This window comes from Chrysochloris asiatica, unplaced genomic scaffold, assembly GCF_000296735.1.
Source record: "Chrysochloris asiatica unplaced genomic scaffold, ChrAsi1.0 scaffold00061, whole genome shotgun sequence".
NCBI classification, from domain to species: domain Eukaryota; kingdom Metazoa; phylum Chordata; class Mammalia; order Afrosoricida; family Chrysochloridae; genus Chrysochloris; species Chrysochloris asiatica.
Window position 1 is genome coordinate 678,068 of NW_006408579.1, and position 25,066 is coordinate 703,133.

The 25,066-nt window shown below is 36.1% G+C and overlaps 1 protein-coding gene across 2 annotated transcripts in view; it reads right to left on the reverse strand.

The window, feature by feature from the left end:
• STXBP5L (syntaxin binding protein 5-like) overlaps positions 1-25,066 on the reverse strand; it is a 526,662-nt gene that overhangs the window by 252,277 nt on the left and 249,319 nt on the right. For both annotated transcript variants that reach the window (XM_006864137.1, XM_006864138.1), the window contains exons 7-8: positions 14,131-14,214; positions 1,186-1,309 (exon numbers count right to left, since the gene is read on the reverse strand). In XM_006864137.1, coding sequence (XP_006864199.1) covers positions 1,186-1,309; positions 14,131-14,214 — 208 coding nt within the window. The remainder of the gene's footprint in view (positions 1-1,185; positions 1,310-14,130; positions 14,215-25,066) is intronic.

Here is a 25,066-nt window from a genome sequence, read left to right on the forward strand (position 1 = left end):
TAATGTTGTTGTTGTTATGTGCCGTGGGGTTGGTTCTGACTCATAGTGACCCTTGTACAGGGTTTCTGAGGCTGTAAATCTTTACGGGAGCAGAGAGCCTCATCTTTCTCCCGTGGAGCAGCTGGTAGTTTCGAACTGCTGACCTTCCGGTTCGCAGCCTGATTCATAACCACTACGCTATCAGAGTGTGTGTGTGTGTATATATATATACCAATACAAGATGAAATAATTTTGAGAAACTTTGTGATTTATAGGTCACCCACTATAGAAAACATGTCACTATTTTCTAAATGTGACACTGTTAATAAATGCTCAGAAATGACAAAATATAATGTGCTTAATTAACTTTTAGGTTTTGTTTTTTAACTTTCCTTTTCTATAAAAAACCTACAGTGAACAGTTTAAGTTAAACAGGAACTTAGGTAATCACCATTATTTTCTACAATAATTTGGTCATGTGAATTATAGATATCATGTATTTGAATGGAATCCTGGTGTGGTGCTACAGGATAATCACTGGACTACTAACTACAGGATCAGCAATTTAAACGAACCAGCCACTCCTCAGAAACTCTATTCAGGGTTGCTATGAATCAGAACTGACTAGAAGGAATTTAGCAATAGAAACAACGTATATTTGAACTTTTATTTTGCTCAGTAAGGTAGACAGATCCAGCATGAATCCTAAATATGCCTTTTCAATGCAGAAGGTAATAAAATACAACCTACAAAATCAAAACAGAGTCCTCATAAATTAGTGGAAACAAACTGTAGACATGGAAATACATGGAAAAGCTAGAAAACAACATGCCTTAACACAGTGTATGAATTTGTATGAATTAAATATGAAAGCACAAGCTACATAATGCCATTCTCTCATTTGCTCCTCAATCCTTAAAACTGTCCAGATTTCCTATATTATATCTTCTGTTTGAAGTACATTGACAATACATTTTGTTTGAAAAGGGCTCTAAGTAATAAGCACAGCTTTAAAAGCAAGAAAACTACAAGAATATGAAAAAGAGAAGTACAGAAAATTTGAGATATAATGTGGGAATCTGAAAAACCTGTAAGATGTATTCAAGCACCTCTCCCTACCAAAAATAATACTCATCACCTTTTTTACTTCTAATTAAGGCACTGTATATGTCCAATATCTGTTAATTTTGAAAGTACACATCTTACCATGTGGAATTGTGGTCTGGAAAGGACGACTTGGACTTTTCAGGTTCCACAAGGTCAAACTCCCATCTGAATGACTGCACATGAACTGTCTGCCTTCATGATGCCAATCAATTGAATGAATAGCCTAACAGAATAACAAGTTAAAACAACCAAGAGAAAAACAAAGAGATACATCATTCAATTACTCCAAAGCAGTAATATTCAGACACAAAATTCTTATAGTAATAACACTTAAATATATTATTTTTCTGACACAGATCCAACTACATGCTGCTTCATCCCTTTATACATTCTAAAAGGCTATAAAATCTCATCTTTTTAAATGAAGAAAAGTTATACAAATTTCCTATGTATAGCCTGTAGATTACAGGGAGAAATTAGAATCCAGACTTTTGATTGAAATCTATATCCTTTCTGTATCTTATAGCCCTCTTTGAAAGATTATCCACATAGAAGATAGTCAAGGTACTCAGAAGATAATTTTTAACAAACTGGAGAAGTGTTTCCATTTAAAGCATCCAATTTTAAAATAATTTAAATAAAATGGTGCTGTAGGATAAGCACTAGACTGCAAGATCGGTTTGAAACACAAGGTTGGCAGTTCAAATCCACCAGTCATTCCTCTGAAACCCTATATAAGGTTGCTGAGTCAGAACAGATTCAACGACACTTAACAACAACATATGAAAGCTTACTATATGCCAGACCTTATGGTAAGCATGTAGCTCATTCAATCTTATTAAATACACATTATTTTTCCAATTTACACATGATAAAGTAGGCCTTTAGAGACTGAGAAACTTAGGGCATACCACTCAAAGCTAATGTATAACTACAACCAATAAGAGAGGTACCAATAATAAAATATAACTAACTATTTTTGTTAGGTACTATCCAGTTGGCTCTGACTCATAGCGACCCTATGCACAACAAAATGAAAATCTGCTCAGTCCTATGCCATCCTCACAATTACTGTTACACTTGAGCCCATTGCTGCTGCCACTGTGCCAAGCATCTCATTGGGGATTTTCCTCTTTTTCGCTGACCCTCCACCTTATCAAGCATGATGTCCTTTCTAGTGACTAGTTTCTCCTAATAACATATCCGAAGTATGAGAGACAAAATATCGCCATCCTGACTTCTAAGGAAATTGCTATCTCTTGAAATGAGTGGACATCAATCATTTCTTTTTGGTACAGTGCCTCTGTGTATACCTTCCATCTTCTTTTGATGCTTTCTGCATCATTCATTATTTTGCCCTTCAATATTGCAAGTTGAAGTTTGAACTTGTTTTCAGTTCTTTCAGCTTGAGAAATATTGAACATGTTCTTCCCTTTTGATTTTCTAACTTCAGGTCATTGTACATTTCAATATAATACTTGAATTTGTCATCTCAAGTTGCCCTTTGAAATTTCCTGTTCAGCTCATTGACTTCTTTATTTCTTCCATTCACTTTAGCATCTCTATGCTGGAGAGCAAGTTTCAGAATCTCATCTGAGATCTGTTTGGTCTTCCTTTCCTGTTTTGTTTTGTTTTTTTTTTTTAAGGATCTTTTGCTTTCTTCATGTATGATGTTGCTGATGTCATCCCACAACTTTACTGGTCTTCAGTCATTAGCATCTAATGCATCAAACCCATTCTTGAGATGGTCTCTAAATTCAGGTGAGATATATTCCAGGTCATATTTTGGCTCTCATTAACTTGTTTTTATTTTCTTCAGCCTGAATTTGCATATAAGGAATTTACATTTGCATATAAGCAATTGATAGGTTCCACAGGGGCACCTGGCCTTGTTTTGGGATGATTACCCTGAGTGTCCCACTGTTTTTTCTTACAGATGTAGTCAATTTGATTTGATTCCCATATATTCCATTTGGTGATGGTTATGTGTATATGTTGTTTAAAGAAGATATTTGCAATGAGTAAGTCATTTGTCTCGATCATGTAGCCTCCAGCATCATCATTCCTATCACCAAGATCATATTTTCCAACAAGTGATACTTCCTCTTTGTTTCTGTCATATTCCAATCACCAGCAATTATCAATACACCTTGATTGCATGTTTGATCAATTTCAGACTAAAGAAATTGGTAAAATTCTTCAATTTCATCATTAGTGGTTGGTACATAAATTTGAATATTAATATTGGTATTAGCTGGTCCTCCTTATTGTTGGATGGGTTTAAGCTGCTGATCTCGTCACTAGCAGTCCATGCTTATCCTAAAATGCTAGGTGTATCAATATTATCCTATCACAGAGGACACTGCACTTCAAGACAGACCTTGAAATTTCTTTTTAACTATAAATGTGACATTTCCCATGAATTTGTTGTTCCCAGCATAATAAACCATGATTATCTGATTCAAAATGGCCAATACCAATCCATTTCAGTTCACTAATGCCTAGAATATCTATCTTTATGTGTTCCATTTATTTTGACAGCTTCTAAATTTCCTAGGTTTATACTTCGTACATTCCATGTTCTGATCATTAATGGCTGTTTGTAGCTGTTTCTCCTTATTTGGAATTGCACCACATAAGCAAATGATGGTCCCCAAAGCACTGTTCCATCCATATCATGATGACCAACTCTGTTTTGAAGAGGCAGATCTTCCTCAGTCATATTTTGAGTGCCTTCCAACCTGAGGGACTCATCTTCTGGCACTGTATCTGATAGTGTTTTTCTATTATTAATAATATTTTCACCTTCTAAAACTGTATCTGACAATTTCCACTGCTATTCATAAAGTTTTCAGTGACTAACCATTTAGAAGTAGTCCAGCTCTAATTCCTAGTCTGTCTTAGTCTGAAAGTGCTGCTGAAATCTGTCCACCATGGGTGATCTTGCTGGTATTTAAAATACTGGTGGCATAGCTTCCAGCATCACAGCAACATGAAACTACCACAGTATGACAAGCTAACAGACAAGTGGTAGAAAATATAATTCATTATTTTAAATATTATTACAATTAAAAATATTTTGTGGAAGTGCAGCCAGAGTGCTCCTTGGAGGCCAGGATGGCCAAACTTCGTCTCTCATAATTCGGACATATTGTCAGGAAGGACCAGTTGCTGGAGAAGGATTATCATGTTTGGTAAGGTGGAGGTTCAGAGAAAATGAGGAAGACCCCCAGCAAGAAGGACTTGAAAAATGGCAGTATCAATGGACTCAAGTGTGCAACAGTAGTGAGGTTGGCCCAGGATCGGACATTGTTTTGTTCTGCTGTGCACAAGGTCGCTATGAGTTGGTGCTGACTCAATGGCACCAAACAACAACATACTGCGTTATTCTAATGACTACCATAAATTGCCAATCATAATCTAAACACTTTACTGCAAAATTACTTTTATACACTAAGATTAGAAGTTTCTCATACATTTTTAAAACATGTTTTACTGTGAATTATTTGATAGTTTACATGGGAGAACATTAGCTTTACATTCATCCTATTGTATATCATTTCATTTCCATGATTACAATCCCCTCCAAGCATCATCAAACAACCAAAGAGTATAACCTGCAAGCCTGCCCTTCGGTCATCAGCACACAGACCCTCTCCCTCTCGGGGTATAGAGTCCCCAGCCACTCCATCTCTCCGCATCATTGTCTCTGCCTCCATCTCAGGCATCACTGCTTGTCTGGGTAAGGTTCCACACTCTACTCTTCTCCCTTGATGGCCCCAGGGACCTCTGCTCCTGGACTGCAAAGGCAACCACTCCCCTCCTTTTGCTACAAAAAGTCAACTTTTACATTTCCAACCATCACAGTCAGTCCTGATAGCAATGATTCACTATTGTACCACAAGAGTCCTAACCCCATTTCCTTTCACCAGCCCCGCCCAGACAGATTAGATACCGCTCAGTGGAGAGTCTACCTTCCCCTAAACCCTCTGGATCAAGGCTCCCTCTTAAAAGCTTGTAAGCCAGTAATTTCTTGCCTTTGTAGCCTTTCCCCTCCCCCCGTTTTGGGTAGCCAATGTCCAAGTTGCCCATTCCTGTTTATCCTATGTACCGAGGGTTGGGAATGATCCTCGCTGTAAAGGTTTGTTCTCTCTTTTGAGCTACTGCATCCTTAAGTGTAGGTCAAGTTCATCAAATTGTATCAGATTACTCTTTTATTCCTCTTCTTTCTTCTTCTAGTTGAGTTCTGATCATCCAGCCATTGAAGCCAAGTCAAATGGGCATTATCTGCAAGTGTGGGTGTTCTTGTGCATATGACTTCACTTCTTATCAGTGGGACACTTCACTCTCCACACTAGTCCTCTGGGGCTACGTCACTGACTCTGGGCCCAGGCATCCCCAGGTCTTGTCACACTGCTGGCCAACCAGGTCCCCACCGGGGTTCACAGGAGTCTATTGAACGTGGTAGGACTTAGCTCACAGCTTCACTGCTGTTTTTCCCCTCATTTCCCTTTATTGGTGACCAACGTAATCACCAGCCAGACCACATGTCTGCTCGTGTATTCCCCTTAAGTCTTAGTCTTAAGGAAGGGGGGTTGCCCTGAGGGACCGGACAACTTGTCTTGATGTCTCCTGGGTTAGCAACTAGCTTGTTGTTGTAATAGTCAATCAGACTGCCATTATTGTTTTTGATTTTTCTTGTTGGTCTTTCTTTCAAGAAATATTTTCTGTCTTCTAGTCACTCCAGGCTGGTCTGCATGTCCTTTCAAGTGCAGATTTCCCATCTCAGAAGATTCTGGATAGGGTTTAGGATTCCACTGATGGTCTTATGCAATGCAGAGTCTCCGCAAGAAGGCTCCTTCTCCTCCACAAGTTGTAGCCCCATTTTAAGTATTCCAGGAGTCCTGGTGTGGCACTGTGGGTTAATGTGGAAGACTGCAAAGCCATCTGAACTGCAAGATAGGCAGCTCTAGCTCACCAGCCGCTCCTCAGAAACCCTATACAGGGTTCCTATGGGTCTGAACCGACTTAACGGCACTTAGCAACAACAATCAGTTATAGGCAGAAGATAGATTTAACAAGCTTTCTATGGTGATAATTCTGGTTATTCCTTTTTCTGCCCCCCCCCCCAAAAGTCTATTTTACAATGGTATGCAAAGGAAACCAAGATTCAAAAGACAGCCAAGCATCCTAACATTATTTCCCCCCTTTTACCCATTCAAACCATGCTTCAATCCTTATATCCCACAGCCCTGTTGTTCCAAGGTTGTGCATACATCATTATTTACCAATGTCCCACTTAGCCCATGCAAACCTGCCTAACTGTCCTCCCATCCAACTTGTTATTCCATTCCCCTCCCCCTTTTCTTGTGTACTGCCCCCTCCACAGCACCCACTCTATCCTGTGACTATTCCCTGCCCCATGCTCCACCTTCCCCTCCCTCCTCTCATCCCATCCCCCTTATCCCAATAACCAGCAAAGAGGGCCCCCCCACCCCTTTTAGTATGGGTTCTTTTTCTTAGTCTTTTACAATAGTGGTCCTATACAGTATTTCTCCTTTTGTGACTGACTAATTTCACTCAACATAGTGTCTTCAAGGTTCATCCATGTTATGTGGTGGCTTGCAGCTTCCTTGTTGTTCTTCAAGGTAGCGTAATATTCCGTTGTGGATATGTACCACAGTTTGTTATTCTTCAATTGAAGGGCACTTAGGTTATCTCCATCTTTTTGCTATTGTAAATAATGCTATGAACATTGGTGAGCATATTGCTGGTGTGAGATGATATCATATTGTTGCTTTGATTTTCATCTCTGTAATGCCTAATGATCATGAACATTTCTTCATATGTTTGTTGGCTGCCCGTATTCCTCCTTGGTGAAGTGTCTATTCATGTCCTGTGCCCATTTATTAATTGAGTTATTTGTCTTTTTCTTGTAGAGTTGTTGTAGTTTCCTATATATTGTAGAAATTAGTCCCTTGTCTGATGCGTCGTGGCAAAATATTTTTTCCATTCAGTGGGTTCCCTTTTTACTTTTTTGGTGAAGTCTTTTGATGCATATACGTTTTTTTTATTTTTATATGTCCCAACCATGTATTTTGTCTACTTTTGTTTGTGTAGTTTTCAAAATGTTTGGTGGTCTGTGTATGTTCTAAATTAGAGCCCTCATATTTGTCATTATTTTTTCATTGTTGGTCTTCATAATTCTGGGATTCACATTTAGGTCTTTAATCTATGCTGAATTGGTTTGTATAAGGCATGAGGTAAAGGTCTTGTTTCAATCTTTTGCATATCGCTTTCCAGTTCTGCCAGCACCATCTGTTAAAAAGACTATCACCTCCCCATGTGATATACTTAGGCACTTTGTCAAAAATCAGTTTGCTGAATGTGGATGGGTCAATATCTGGATTCTCAATTCTGTTCCATTGATCATTGTCTCTTTCCTTGTACCAGTACCAAGCTGTTTCGACCACTGTAGCCATGAAATAAATTTAGAAATAAGAGATTGAGAAGTTTCCCACCTTATTCTTCTTCTTAAGCAGTGCTTTGCTTATCCTGGGTCTTTTACCTTTCTATATAAAGTTTGCAATCGTTTTTTCCATCTCTTTGAAAAATATTGTTGGAATCTGGATTGGGATTATAATATATGTGTAAATTTCTTTGGGCATTATTGACATTTTCACAATGTTAAGTCTTCCTATCCAGGATCATGGTACATTCTTCCATTTTTGTAGCTCTCTTTTGGTTTCTTATAGTAGTGTTTTGTAGTTTTCTTTGTATAGGTCCTTTGCTTCTCTGGTTACATTTATTCCTACATATTACATCCTTTGGGAGGCTATTGTAAATGGTATTGCTTTCCTAATGTCCTTTTAAGTGCTGTCATTGTTGGTAGAGAGGAATCCAACTGATTTTTGTATGTTGATTTTATACCCTGACACTTTGCTGAATCTTTAATGAGGTCTAGTAGTTTTTTTACTGAGTGTTTGGGGTTTTCTTCCTATAGGATCATATTGTCTGCAAATAGAGAGTTTTACTTCTTCTTTGACAATTTGGATGCCTTAAATTTCCTTGTCTTGCCATATAGCTCTGGCTAAGACTTCCAGCACAATATTGAATAGGAGTGGTGACAAAGGGCCTCCTTGTCTGGTTCCTGTTCGCAGAGGAAAGGCTTTCAGTTTCTCTCCATTGAGAGTAATGTAGGCTGTTGGTTTTGTATATGTGCTATTAATTATCTTCAGAATTTCCCATCAATTCCTACTTTGTTGAGTGTTTATATTGGATTTTGTCAAATGCCTTTTCTGCATCAATCAATATGATCATGTGGTTCTTTTCCTTTGCCTTATTTATATGGTGGATTACGTTGATTGTTTTTCTAATGTTGAACCATCCTTTCTATGTTGAACCATCCTGATATGAATTCCTCTTGATCATTATGTATTATTTTTCTGATGTGCTGCTGGATTCTGTTGGCTAGGATTTTGCTGGGAATTTTTGTATCTATGTTCATTTTTCTATATTTCTATAATTTTCTTTCTTAGTGGCATCCTTCCCTGGTTTTGGTATGATGGTTAAGCTTGCTTCATAAAATGTATTAGGAAGTTTTCCATCCTCCTGTATATTCTGGAATAATTTGAGTAGAATTGTTGACAACTCTTCCCTGAATATTTGGTAAAACTCACCATTGAAGCCATATGGGCCTGGACTTCTTTTGGTTGGGATTTTTTTTTCATGATCTGATCAATTTATTCTTTTGTTATGGGTCTGTTCAGGTTTTCTATTTCACTCTGTGTGAAGTTTAGGTAGGTCATGTTTTTCTAAAAATGTATCCATCGCTTCTAAGTTTTCAAATTTGTGGGAGTGCAACTTTTCATAGTATTCTGTTATTAACCTTTTGATTTCCTTTGGTTCCATTGTGACATTGCCCATGTGATTTCTAATGCATGTTATTTGTGTCTTCTCCCTCTTTTCTTTTGTTAGGTTTGCCAATGGTTTATCAATTTTATTAATCCTTTCAAAGAAACAAGTTTCTTGTCCTGTTGATTCTTTCTATAATTTTTCTGTTTTCTATCTTATTTATTTCTGCTCTTGTATTTATTATTTATTTTCTTTTGGTGACTATAGGTACCTCTGTTGGTCTGTTTCTAATAGGTGGAGATGCTGTGTTAATGTGTTAATTCTGGTTCTTTCTTCTTTTTGGATGTGTGCATTTATCACAATAAACTGTCCACTCAGCACCACCCTCACTGTGTCCCACAGCTGTGTTTTTGCTCTCACTTGTTTCTAGGAACTTTGTGAGTTCACGTTTTATTTCTTCTACTATCAAGTAGCTTTTCAGCAGGGTGTTATTCAGTTTCCATGTATTTGACTTTATTTCCTTGGTCTTCCTATTGTTGATTTCTAATTTGATAGCATTGTGGTCTGAGAAGATGCTTTGTAGTATTTTGATATTTATAAATTTATGGAGGTTTATTTTGTGGACTAACACATGGTCTACTCTGGAGAATGTTCCATGTGCACTGGAAAAGAATGTGTATTGTGCTGTTGTTTAGTTGAATGCTCTGTACACATCTATGAAGTCCAGTTGTCTGATTGTGTTGTTTAGTTCCTCTGTGTCTTTGTCAAGTTTCTTTCTGGTGGTTCTATCCATTTTTGAAAGCAGTATATTAAAATTACCCACATTATGGTAGACTCTTCTATTTCTTTCTTCAAATCTATTAGAGTTTGCTTTATATATTTTGGAGCTCTTTCATTGGGCACATAGATATTTATTTTGGTTATGTTATCTTGTTTAATTATCCCTTTAATCATGAGATAATGTCCATCTTTATCTATTATGCTGGGTTTTGCCTTAAAGTTTATTTTATCAGAGATTAGTACTGCCACTCCTGTTCATTTTTTATTGCCATTAGCTTGGTATTTTTTTTTTCCATCCTTTGACTTTTAATCTGCTTTTGTCTCAGTGTGTAAGGTGTGTCTCTTGCAGACAGCATATTGAAGGATCTTGTTTTCTTACCCTTTCTGCCACCCTCCGTCTCTTAACTGGTGCATTTAATCCATTTCCATTCAGCGTAATTATTGGTAGGTATGGATTAATTGCTGCCACTATGTTTGTTTGTTTGTTTTGTAGTGGTGCTACTTTCTTTGTTCTTCATGTCTTGCTGTGCTGAGTTCATGGTTTTTGTGTTCTTTCTTGTAGTTTCCTCATAGTTTTTATTTTTATTTTTTTGGTATGTTGTGAAGTGTTAATTTTCTTTGAGGTTACCTTATATTTCATTAACTTTTCCCTCTATTTAGTGAAGTCTATTTTATCCTGTAATCTACCTGACCTTCTCACCATCTCGATCTCTGTTCCTATGTGTTTACCTTCTTTCACATTGTAATTGTTTTGATAGTAGACTGAGTTCCCAGATCCTCTGTTTTTGTTCTTATAGTTTTGTTCTGTTCTCAGCTCTTCCATTTGTCGACTGAGTTCCGGGTCGTGTTGCCCCATATGGCAATCTCTGGTTGTTGTCTGTTTTTGTTGGTGCTCAGTCTACAGAACTCCCTTTAGGATATTTTGTAGCACAGGGTTGGCTTTAACAAAATCCCTTAGCTTCTGTTTATCCTGGAATGTTTTGATTACACCATCGCATTTGATTGTTATCTTTGCTGGATAAAGGATTCTTGGTTGACAGTATTTTCTTTCAGGTTTTTATACATATCTCCCCATTGCCTTCTTGCCTGTATGGTTTCTGCTGAGAGATCTGAACTTAATCAGACTTGCTTGTCTTTGTATGTTACGCTTCTCTTTTCCCTAGCTGCTTTCTTATCTTTGATTTTGGAGAGCTTGATTATGATATGTCTTGGTGATTTTCTTTTGGGGTTTATCTTTCTTCGGGTTTGTTGAGCTTCTTGAATGCTTATGTTTTCACTTTTCAGGATGTTAGAGAAATTTTCTTCCATCAGCTCTTCAACTCTGTGGACTTGTGTGATTCTTCCTGTTCCGGAAAACTGATAATTCTTAAATTATTCCTCTTCATGTTGTCCAACATGAATCTTAGACCTCCTTCAGATTTTTATATCCTTTTTACTGCTTGTTCTTCTATGTTTGTAGTATTGAGAGATTTGTCTTCCAGCTCACTAGTTCTGGCTTCCATCTCTTCAATTCTACTCCTTTGCCCTTTCAGTGTATTGTCTATTTCTGATATTCTATTATTAATTGTTTGGACCTATTTCTGTAGGTTTTGAATTGTTTCCAATGCTGTATCTATCTTATTTGTTACTATAACACTTTCCTGACTTCCTATTTTTCTCAATTCCATTGTAAAGTGTTTTGAAACATTTTATAATCATTTTTCTGAATCCCTTCTCAGGCATTTCCAAGGTCTGCCCTCCTTCCATAATGGAGTCTAGGTCTACCTCCTCTATGTTTTTTGTCTCAAACATTTTATCTTGTTTCTGGACATGTGCTGTTATGGTCATATGTTTTTACTTCTTGGAAAAGTTTAGTGGTTTAGCTGTGGCCTTAATACTTAATTGTATGTGTGTTTTGGTATTTTTATACTTTGTGATTGCTTCCAGGTAGATGTGACCAGGAAGTGGCTTCCCTTTTCAATCTTCCCATTGCTTAACTCAGCGTAACTTTCACAGGTGTTGTCTGCCTCCCTCATGTATGGCAGTTAGTACTGGTTCTTGCCTGGATTGTGGGGTTTTATATGGTGTGACTGTAGCTTGACTATATGGCAGTAATTGCTGTCTCTTCTTGGGTAATATAGGGAGAGAAAGAGCCCCCTACAGGTAAAACAGGGAACCAAGCAAAAAAAAAACAAAAAAACAAACCAGATTGGATAACAGCACATGTCCAGAAACAAGATAAAATGTCTGAGACAAAAAAAAAAGATAAAATGTCTGATTATGACTTTAATATCATCTTTCAGCTTCTTGCTTTCAAGGCCTCCTGATAAATTTCAAGATGCCACTGTTGCTTGTTATGCTATACCTCAGGATTTAATTTTCAGACTGTTTTGTTTTTAAACTCTCTCCCACTCTATAATCCCTGGTCTGGCCTTTTCCCTTTTAATAAACCATTCAGGGATGGTTGTGGCCATTTTGCACTGCTGGTTGGTTTTAAGCGGGAGAATGGCGCTTTAATCGCTGAGAGGATCTGTGCGCATGCTTGTTAGAAGAACCCTCTGAGGGTGGGGGGTGTCCAATCACTTAGGCACCTCCTCTAATCACCAGAATGGAGGTGCACAGACAGCAAGAGGACAATGAACAGATAACAACAACAAAAATTAGAACAAAACAAACAAAGAATATTTTCCACCTTTGTCTCTAAGGTCCCCACAGGCATTAATCTGTGGTGGGTCTGCTTGCTCCCCCGCTTGGTCTTGCTGTTTGGTCTTGCCCAAGTTGTAGGCTCTGGGCTGCTGAGCCCAGCAGATTCAAAAGTATGAGATTTCTTGCTTCCACTACAAGTTCCACTAGCTAAAAGCCTTCAACCTATGTAAATATTCCTACATACATGGTTCAGAGTTTTGGAGCTCTCCCCTGAACCCGCTACACCTGGTACTCTAGGTTACTGCTGACAGAGAACTTCACTGCACCTCTACCCTATCCACCATCAAACCCGTCTCCTCATACTTTCTTAAAACCACTGGAAGAATTGCTGTTTTGTCATCTCTCTCTGCATTTCCTTTTTAGCTGGTCTACTTTCAGTTCATCTGGGTAAACACTCACATTATATGTGAATTCTCATCTAGCTTATGGCCATCTTTATGCATTGTATATTTAACACAAAGAAAATAATGACTACTTCCATAGCACCTTCTTCTTTGTGACTCAAAATGCCCTAGAAGTTTACCATGAAGAACATAATCATATAATACCACTTGCCAGATTATGTTTCACCAGTCATAATGAAATTATTCAGTTGCTCCATCATTGACTTTTGAGCTCTTTACCACTATGATAATGACCTTGCATGCACAGGAAAATCTTAGTTTTCCAGAACTACTAAGAAATGAACTGTGGAGTTTATGAGATAGCTGAAGGCTTATATCTAAGCACCAAAACAATATTAAAAACTTTTACTGTGAAGGAATAGAAAGGGGTACACAAAGTATCCTAGAGTAACTAGAGGTTCATTTGGTGATATTTTTCATTCTATTTCAAAAGGAAGTGTTCAAAAAGAAATGATTTGGGTTTTTAGTTTACTTTTTCTCCTGGTCTTTATCAGTGCTGCCTTAAATGCTTTGGCACAATTCCCATATGAATGTTACTAAATAGAAATTTTAAATCTGTATTTTCCTCCTGTCTCTCCCCACTCCCACCATTTAAAAATTTTAATTGAGCACATAAATGTTCATGTTTATTTCCAGGGCTACAAGAGTAACTCCACTTTCTCTGTTTTTGCTTCCAGTCTCAGTGTTCACATTAGCCTCTTCTGAAAGGGGATATAATTAATGGCCTGAAATCAATCTCTGAACAACTGAAATGCCACCTCAGAGAGTATCCCTTGACAAATAACAGCTCATTATTTCCCCTAAATGAAAACATAATCAAGTCTCAATTACATACAATAAAATTACTTCAAGATCTAATTGACACTGATTAGTAGGTGTTATTATTCACAAAACCTCTCTTTATTCTAAGAAATATTGTAAAGCCTTTCAAACTGGCCACTTAAGATTTCTACCATAGGAAATAAATTTTCTAAGGAAGCTGTGAATAGTGTCTTTAGAAATGTAATACCAGTGAGGTAAAACACAAGCATATAGCCTTCAAAATTAAAAAAAAGGAATTGAGACAAATTTTGGGGTGCAATTATCTATAACAGGCACCAAAGTATCAAAAATGCCAAGCAGGGCCCAGAAATAGTCAACTGAGGCAAAGTTTCCACTCAGAAGACCCCAGACTCAGAATGTAAATACTGAAAGTGTAAGACACTAGATAAGAACTAAGCAGTTATCCAGAGACAAAATGTTGGTATATTATAGGTTTAAAGGTAAGAAACAGGAATAAAGTCTCAAAGCCCTTTAAAATATTTCAATAAAAGTAACTTACCTCATCATAATAAACTCTCAGTTCTGCCCTTTTAGATTTCAAGTCCCAGAGTACTACAGTACCATTTTCATAACCAATTAGTAGCTGGAAGACATTAGAACAATACTTTTCTTAATTCTAATATTAACTTTAATGTATTCCAATAAAGTTTAATGTTAAAACCATGTAAAATAATATTACACAGTACAGCTTTATTAAGAATATCAAGTTTTATAGAGCCTATGTATATGTTTGCTAAACTTAAAAAGTTAACCAATAAATTCGGCTTCAATATATACATTTATCAGTGAATTCTGCCTAATTTCAAAGAGGATTTGAGCAAGCATACAAATGTACTCACATATTACACAATATACAAATAAAATAGTAAGATGAAATAAGTCAAATATACAATGTATATGACATTAAGTCATATGCACCTGAAAATTACTGCAACAAATTTGGCTTCAAATTTCTACATGTAAAATACTATTTTCTCTTTGACTTAATCCAGAATTTCAAACTGGTCATTTATGAACTCTCAGCAATTCACAAAGGCACTCTAGAGATTCACATTATTAAAAATGGTTATTTGTTTCCCAATCTATTTTTTAAATTAGTAAATAAAGTAAAAAGAAAAATAGTCTTCCTTTTAAAATAGGAGAATTTGAGAAAAGATAGCAGCTATAAGATGGATGTACCCAAGACCCAGTCATTTAGGCAAACACTGCTGGTCATGCTAAGGTTTTTTTCTGTTATATAATTCTGAGTTATTTTAATTTATCATTAGTTAAAAGGAAGAAGAATAAAAGTAGCCCAATTAAAAAAAAAAAGATATTTCTCATGGATTTGTCCATGAAGATGATTTTCTTGAAATCAGTTAGTAGTAGTCCTCTGATGAAAGTTCTTCTATATATTAAATAAAGATGCTTTCAGTAATTTCCTAAAACAATGCACAAAACAGAAAATATGTTGGTGATTATAACTTATCCTAATATGAGCATCCTGAGACCTTATTATTTACCTCATTTTATAATAGCGTGTGGTGCTGTTGGCTAATGCGTCAGACTGCAGAGTCATTTGAACTGCAAGGTCAGTGGTTCAAGCTCACCAGCTCCTTGGAAACCTTATACAGGCTTGCTATGGGTCGGAATCAACTTGATGGCACTTAACAACAACAACATAAAATAAGAAATAAACCAGATAATAGTTTTTAACAGCAAATATATAGAATTTCAAATATCAGGTAATAAAGCTATCAAGTATGTTGTTGATCGGTGCCACTGAGTTAACTCCGACTCATAGAGATCCTCTGCACCACAGGATGTAACACTGCCCAGTCAATTGTTGTTATGTTTGAGCTCATTGTTGCTCCACTGTGCCAATCCATCTCACTGAGGGGCTTCCTATTTCCCTTGTATTTAAATGTTTTTTTATTAAACCAAACACAGATATTTTTAAATGATTTAACAAAAATGTTTGAGCTTTCGTACTAATGTAAAATAAAGAAAATGGCATACATGACTTGAGAAAATGTCAACATTAAGTATAACTTTAATGAATATTCCTTAAAATTAAAATTATTTTTATAAAGCCATAAACACTGTAGTAATACATCTGCTTTAACTTCTAGTAAATTTTTACAAATTAGAGAAAATGAAACAGCAAAACCAATTTCTATAGGTTGTGAGACTTTGAGAAAAAGATGTATAGGTCTGATCTCATGTAAGCAAAAGAATGAAGAATTATCATTGTTAAGTGCTGTAGAGCCAGTTTGATTCATAGTGACCCTCTATAGGGTTTCTGAGGAGCAGCTGGTGAGCTTGAAACACTGACCTTGCAGTTCAAACTGACTTTGCAGTCCAGAGCATTAGCACACAGCACCACACCAGGACTCCACAAATGAATAATAAATAAGATAATAAAATAAATAAATGAAATAATAAATTTAAAAATATATAGTAGTGTTTTAAAATATGATTTTATTGCAACTTGGGGCTCATATTTAGAAGGCTATATTACTCATTCATAACCTTCTAAAATATGTGCCCCAAGATGTAATAAAATCATATTTAAAACATTACTTTTTTTTTTAAGAGAGAAAATTCTGAAAAATAAAAGTTGTTATGCTCTAAAACATTTCTAGTAATAGCCCTAGTAAATCACAAAATAAAAAACACTAAGCCTCAAAATGTCATATATTACCGAGATAATTATATAGGATATACAAAAATGAAAAATGTACTAGAAATCACTTATGCTTGACTTTTCCAAGGCTTCCTCACTCACTACTTTCACATACAAACTCACATATTAAGCTTTCACTGGCCATCTTATCTAAGAAAGCACTCCTTCAGATAACACTGTCATTTTCTCTTTTATGTTACTTATGGAGTCCTGGCAGTGCTGTAAGATAAGCACTGGACTGCTAACTGCAAGGATGGCAGTTCAAACTTACCAGCTGCTCTGAGGGAGAAAGAAAAATCTGGCTCCTATAAAGATTTGTTGTTGTTGTTGTTATGTGCCGTGGAGTCAGTTCCGACTCATAGTGACCCTGTACAGGGTTTCCAAGGCTGTAAATCTTTACGGGAGCAGAAAGCCTCATCTTTCTCCCACAGAACAGCTGGTAATTTAGAACTGATTACCGAGGTTAGCAGCCCTATTCATAACCACTACGCTTACAGCCTTGGAAACTCTCCGGAGGAGTAGCTATGAATTGGAACCAATTCGAAGGTTTGGTTTTGGTTTTTAATAGTATTTTTCACTACATGATTTATATTTTTAAAAATAAATAATCATATTGTGATAAACCCTGGTGGTACACTGGTTAAGCACTTGGTTGATAACCTAAAGTCACCAGTTAGAACTCAACAGCAGCTCTGTAAGAAAAACATGTGGCAGTCTGCTTCCATAAAGATTCCACCTTTGGAAGCCCTTCCACCTCTCTCCTTTAGGGAAGTTATGAGTTGGAATAGAATCCATGGCAATGGGTTTGCTTTTTGATTGTGTACTTCAAAAATCTCATGGGAAAATATAATAAAAAGATAATGAATTTTTTCCAAAAACAGTTCTAAGTATCCTCATATACTGTTTTTAAAAATCTGTCTTTCAAAATATAAGGGTCATGAAGGCAAAGAAGTAGCTTGCTCATTACTATATGTTGTTGTTGTGAAGTGCCGCTGAGTTGATTCCAAGTCATAGCAACCTTGTATAGGGTTTCCATGGAGCATCTATCTGGTAAGCTTAAAACACCAACCTTGCAGTTGAAACCAACATTGTTGTCAAGTGCTTATCCTACAGCACCACACCAGGACTCTACTTAGGTAACAGGAAACAAAGCAGCCTCCTCCCACAATCATGATTGATGGCAGCACCATGCATCACTTGGACTCCTGGTATGGTGCTGTAGGATATGCATTGGACTACTAACCACAAGGTCAGTGGTTCAACCCCACCAGCTGCTCCTTGGGAACCCTATACAGGGTTTCTATGAGTCCAAACCAATTTGAAACCACTTAACAACAACAAATCAACAGCTCCTATCAAAGCAGCCATACAAATAAGTATCTGATAAACATTATTAAATGTCAAAGCATGAAAATCAAAGATACAGAGTCCTAGTGTGGCGCTATAGGGTAAGCAATGGGCCAAACTGTCAGTTTGAACCTCAAGGTCAGCAGTTCAAACTCACCAGCACTCCTTGGAAATCCTATACAGGATTGCTATGAGTTGGAACCAACTCAATGGTACTTAACAACAACAACAATGTTCCCTAGTAACAGTGCAACACAATTAAAAATACACTATTTTATAAACTAAAAAACATACTCCTAAATAATTAACAAAGAGGAAATTATAAAGAAATACATAAAATAGAAACAATAAAAAATGTCTCATGTTGAAACTTTGGGGCCCTAAGTGGAATCTTCAACAAAAGGGAAATTTACAGTTTTATAAATGCACATGAAAAGAAGAAAAACTTCAAAGTTATTTAATGATCTAAGCATTCAACTTTAAAAGGTAAGGAAAAAGATAAACCTCGGTCAACAGAAGAAAAAAATGAGCTATTTTATCCAATACCAAAGCATACCTTTTTATTATTAAAACACACTTCTTTAATGAAGTTTCAAAGTTTCCCACGTGTACCTTTTCTTGTTAATTTTAAATCTAATTTTGACTTTATAGTTGCTATTTATATGGAATCTCATCTTCAATTCTTTCCTAAGAATGTTTTATTCCATACTTGGATTTTAGTATGCTGCCTTCTAACTTTTAAATTCTTTATTATGGTCACTTCGTTCTTCTTAGGCATTCTAGGTATGTTACCATCTAATTGAAAATAGAGATGATTTTACTTATGTTCCAGTTTTCATGTCTCTAATTGTACTTTTCTAACTGTATTGGTTAAAACACCCTAGAATGTTTACAACAGTGGAATCATCTGGAATTTGTTGAGGCATGCTTTATGGTTCAGCAACTGGAAAATTTTTGGTAATTAGTCAGTATGCACATGAAAATAATGCGTGCTCTTCGGGTATTAAGTGTAATGTACTATATGAGTAGGCATCAACAAGTTTGTAGAAAAATCCTACTATCTTTTAATTTCATCTTTCCATGAACTTTCTGAAGCCACACTTTTCTGTCAGTTTGTCGTACTGTGGTGGGTTGTGAGTTGCTGTGATTCTTGAAGCTATGCCATGGGTAGTTTAAATACCAGCAGGATCACCCATGGTGGACAGGTTTCGATGAGCTTCCAGACAAAGATAGACTAGGAAAAAGGAGAGATGGGCTACTTCTGAATATTTAGTCACTGAAAACCTTAGAATATAGCAGTGGAACAATGTCAGTCCCAGATTACTGAATATTGAAACATGATGAAGAGCACCAGAACATTGTCAGATATAATGACAAAAGATGAGCCCCTCAGGTTGGAAGGCAATCAAAATCCGACTAGGGAAGAGCTGCCTCCTCAAAATAGAGTTCACTGTGATGATGCAAATAGAGTAAAGCCCATGGGACCTTCACTTGCTGATGGGGCAAAACTAAAAAGAAGTGAAACAGCTATTGTTGTTATTGTTATATTAAGTGCCGATGAGTCAGTTCCTACCCATAGCAGCCCTGTATAGGGTTTCCAAGGAGCAGCTGGTGAGATTAAACCACTGACCTTGCAGTTCAAATGATTTTGCAGTCTGGCACATTAACCCACAGCACCACACCAGGATGCCTAAACAGCTGTAAACATCCATTAATAATTGGAACATGAAATGGTGAGCCAGGAATGACAAATTAAAGAGGAATGGCATCATATTCATCATTAAAAAGAAAATATCAACATTGGTCGGAGTACTGGTGTGATGATGTGGGCTAAAGCGTCAGACTACAAAGTCATTTGAACTGCATGGTCGGTGGTTCAAGCTCACCAGTTGCTCCTTGGAAACCCTATACAGGATTGCTATGGGTTGGAATTGACTCCACGGCACTTAACAACAACAATTGGTCATGAAGTAAAACTCTGTCTGTGATTGGATAATATCCATATGCCTACGAGGAATACCAGTTAATACCACTGTTATTCATATTTACGTACCAACCAGTAAAGGCAGAGATAATGAAATTGAAGAATTCTACCAAATTTTTCAGTCTGAAACTGGTCAAACATGCAATCAAGATGTATTAATCATTACTAGAGATTGGAATGCAAAGGCTGGAAACAAAGAGGAAGGATCAATAAGTAGAAAAGAAAACTGGCTTTGGTGATAGAAATGATGCTGGAGATGGCATGACAGAATTTTGCAAAAGCAATGACTTCTTCATTGCAAATACCTTTTTAAACAACATAAAAGATGACTATGCACATGGACCTCACCAGATGGAATATGCAGAAATCAAATTTACTACATTTCTGGAAAGAGACCATGGAAAAGTTCAATATCATTAGCAAACACAGGTCAGTGGCAGACTGTGGAACAGACCCATCAATTGCTCATATGCAAATTCAGGCTGAAGCTGAAGAAAGTTAAAACAAGTCAATGAGAGCTAAAATATGACTTGAACATATCCCACCTGAATTTAGAGATGAGCTGAAGGAAAGATTTGATGCATCATATACTAAAGACCGAAGACCAGAAGAGTTGTGGGATGAGTTCAAGAACATCATACAGGAAAACAAAATGTCATTAAGACAACAAAACAGGAAAAGACCTAAATGGATGCCAGAAGAGAATCTGAAACTTGCTCTCCAGCGTAGAGATGCTAAAGCAGATGGAAGAAGTAAGGAGGTAGAAAAGCTGAATAGAATATTTCAAAGGTCAGCTTGCAAAGACAAAGACAAATATTATAATGAAATGTGCAAAGACCTGGAGTTAGAAAACCAAAAGGGAAGAACACTCTTATCACTTCTCAAGCTGAAGGAATTAAAGGAAAAATTCAAACCTCAACTTGTTGTATTGAAGGAGTCTGTGGAATCCTGGTGTGGTACTGTGGGTTAATGCGCTGCATCAAAGTCAGCTTGAACAGCAAGGTCAGCAGTTTAATAATTTAATAATTTCCCCTTTCTTGTTGGTGCTGTTAATAAATTTTCTAATAGTATTATCCTTGTACTCCTGGAATGAAACACCATTTTTCACAAAGCATTGCTGTTGTTTTTAATGTGCTATTGAATTTTGTATATTAATATGTTATGTAAAAATTTCCCATTAGTTTGAGTAAGTTCAATAAATCTGTGGTATTATTTTTATGTGGAGTCTGGTGTGGCACTGTAGGATAAGCACAGGACCCCAAGATTGGTTTAAACCACAAGGTTGGCAGTTCAAACTCACCAGCCACTCCTCAGAAACCCTATACAGGATTGCCATGAGTCGGAACTGACTCGACAACACTCAACAGCAACAATTATTTTTATGTAATCTTTATCCTATAATTGATTCATAAAAACAATTTGAAAATGTCTCATTTTTTTAAAGTATACTCAAAATATAAATTGGTAAGTTTTTCTGAAAAGAGCCTGGCAGTAAATACTCTAGGCTTTCTTGGCCCTACAATTTCTATTACAACACTCAATTCTGCTATTTTAGTGTAAAAACAGTCATGTTGTTGTTAAATGCCATCAAGTCATTCTGACTCAAAGGAAAGTTGTATAGGGTTTCCAAGGAATGGCTGGTGGGTTTGAACCATCAATCTTGGGGTTAGCAGTCCAGTGCATATCCTACAGCGCCACACTAGGACTCTTATGCTATTTTGTTGCTGTTGTTAAGTATTGTCAAATCACTTCCGACTCATCGTGATCCTATATACGGTTTCCAAGGAGTGGCTGGTGGTTTTGAACCATAAATCTTGAGGTTAGCAGTCCAGTGCTTATCCTATTACACAACACCAGGAATCCTATTACGCTATGTTGTTGTTAAGTGCTTTCAAATCAGTTCCAACTGAAAGTGACCCTGTATAGGGTTACTAAGGAGTGGCTGGTGGGTTTGAACTGCCAACCTTACATTTTAGCAGCCCAACAGTGCTACACCAAGGCTCCTAGAGTTGCACAGCATAATTTTATTTGATTTTAATTTCCTTAGTTTTAATGTGTTTCCCTTTTGTTTTGTATATTATTTTGTATAACTTGGTGTCCTTCCTATTCTTCTTGATAGGTATAATCTATATATTTTGTTTATGTTCTTTTCAAATAACAAGCATTTTGATTAATTTGTAATATGGTTTAAAATTAAGAGAACTCCTTAAGTTCTGGTTCTATATCTATGTGTTTCCTGTTCCCTTTTACGTTATTTTGTCATTCCTTTCCCATCTTTTTTAGTTTTATTTTATTTTAATATTTGACTTTTATTGATATAAATATTGATGGTTATTACTTAATTTATAATTTACTGCAAATGCTACAATTTTGAATTATATTTTCTATTTAATGTAATAATTGTTTAAATGGAGTGTTTCTAAAATTTGCAAGTCGAAGAGAATTCCCACTTTTGGACTTTGTTATTATTGTGTCTCATACACCATATGAAATGCATTATCAAGTATACTGCTGTAGCTGTACCCACTGTGAGGATTTTTTTCACTCAGGGTCATTTAGGGTCGATGTAACTGAGGTCTGTATCCTGCTAGTGCCAAGTAATCCACTGTCTGTCAACCAGGTCAGAATTTTTTCCTTTTCTGTCAGTTGGTTTTAGTTATCCTCCTTCCTATTCCGTAAGATCAGAGGTATAGGTATAGGTTACATGGGGACTCTGGACCCCTGTTCATCAAATTTACTTAAGCTTGTTATATGTCTCTAGACCGATCTTCTGAATATACTGTTTCCACTGCAAAATGTAGGAGGGTGAGTCAAAAATTATCTGTACTCTGGCTGTAGAATTTATTTCCATCAACTTTTAGAAAAGACAAGTATTTTTTAACGTAATCCCCTTGATTTTCAATACCCTTTGTCCATCTGTCAATAAGCTTTCATGTTCCCTTCTTTAAAAATGCAAAGCTGTCTTCACTTCTTCATCAGAGGTGAATCTTCATCCTTGAAGGGCTGCTTTCAGGAGACCAAACAGGTGAAAGTCCAATGGAACAAAACCAGAACTATAGGGAGAATGCTTTAACACCTCAAAAGAAAGTGTTTTCACACTGTCAACAGTGTGGGCAGAGGTGTGCAGATGTGCATTGTTATGCATTTAATCCAAAGTTTAGGCTTCAGCTCTTCAGTGAGCATCTCACTGTAATGAGCACTGTTGATTGTTGAATCTTTTTCCTGATAGTGTTCCAATACTGGTCCTTGAGAATCCCAGAAAACTATAAACATTAATTTTCCAGCTGATGGTTGACTTTTGAACTTTTTCTTGATAGGAGATTGAGGATGTTTCCAGTCATACTCTGCCATTTACTCTCAGGCTCATAGTGATGACTGCATGTCTCATCACCAGTAACAACTTTTTAAAATAAATTTTTACCATTCCTTCTAGTATCAGTCCAAATTTTGTCAGCAGTGACCTTGAACAGAATGTGCTGCTAAGACACTTCAGCCAACAGAAGTTTTAACAGAACTGGAATGCAGAATAAAAAATGCACAGAAAACATAGTCAAAGAGCTGTTGGAAGAAAATTTCCCAAACATCATGAAAGATGAAAAGATAAGTATCCAAGAAACTGACTGAACACCAGGCAGGATAAACCCCGAAAGAAAATCACCAAGACATATAATCAAACTTCCAAAATCAAAGACAAGGAAGGAATCCTGAAAACAGCTTGGGAAAAATCATTACCTAAAAAGGAAAACAATAAGCTTAAACATTGATTTCTCAGTAAAAATCATGCAAGCAAAACTAATTATAAAAGTAATGGGGAGACATATACAAAAGTCTGAAAGAAAAAAACTACAAACTAAAAATCATATAACTTATAAGACTGAAAGTAGGGAATCAGAGATATCAATATATAATGAAGACAATTACAAAGGAAAAAGAGGGAAAAGTATAGTTACAGAATTCCAAATGATGAGGAAGTCAAGTAAATTTTAGATTTAAAAAGACTGCTTTAAAATAGGGAAGCCATTAATAAATCACTGGGTAACCTCAAATAAACTTTATCTTCACATCAAACCATGAAAATGAAAATCCGTGGAGATTTTGCAAACATTAAAACCATGAAAAAATTGACAATAAAATATGCATAAAACATGAATTTAGCCACGGAAAACATGCAGAATGAAGAAACCAGAAGTACCACACACACACACCACACAGCGAAATGACTCCAATCAATTCATTTTGTTGTTGTTGTTAAGTGCCATCAAGTCAATTCTGACCCACAGCGACCCTGTATAGGGTTTCCAAGGAGCAGCTGGTGAGCTTGAACCACTGACCTTACAGTTCAAACAACTTTGCAGTCTGTCGCATTAGCCCACAGCACCACACCAGGTCATACCTATTAATAATTACACTGAATGTCAATAAATATAATGCACCAGTCAAGAGACAGAGAGTAGTGGAATCGATAAGAAAATAGGATCCTTTAATATGCTGTCTAAAAGAGACTCATCTTAAACACAAAGAAAAACAGAGATTAAAAGTTAAATAATGTAAAAAAATGTATCAGGCTAATGGCAATCAAAAATAAGCAGGAGTGGCAGTATTAATTTCTAATAAAATAGACTTTAATGCAAAAGTACACAACAGACAAAGAAGGATGCTATCACACAATCAAAGGGTCAGTTGGACAGATGACATAACCATAATAAATATCTATGCTCCCATTGAAAGAGCTTCAAAATACATAAATCAAACTCTAACAGAATTGAAGAAAGAGACAACTATAAATAATAGTAGAAGATTTTCAAAAAAGTACAGAAAAACTAGAAAGAAACTCAAAAAGACACAGAGGAACTAAACAACACTATCAATCAAATTGATCTCATAGATTCATACAGAACACTAAAAAAAAAAAAAAAAACAACTGCAAAATACACATTCTTTTCCAGTGCACATGGAACATTCTTCAGAATGGACCATATGTTAGGTTACAAAGCAAGAATAAATAAACATAAAAACAACTAAAAACTACAAACTATCTTTTCAGATCTTAATGCTATAAAATCAGAAATCAACAATAGGAAGATCAAGGAAACAAAATAAAATTAACTGATAAATGCCCTGCTTAAAAGCTACTGGGTAATAGAACACATAGAAAACCAAAAATTTAAAAAAATTTCTTTGTATCAAATGAGAACAAAAACACAACATACTAAAACCTTTGGGATACAGCAAAAGCTTAGAGGATAATTTATAGCAATAAATGCACACATCTAAAAAGAGAAAATAATAAAAATCAATACATTAACCGAACATCTCCAACAATAAGAAAAAGACTACAAAAGTAAGACTAGAGTCACCAGAAGAAATGAAATAATGAAGATTAGAGCATAAATAAATGAATTAAAAAACAGAAAAATGATAGAATCAAAAAGAAAAGAA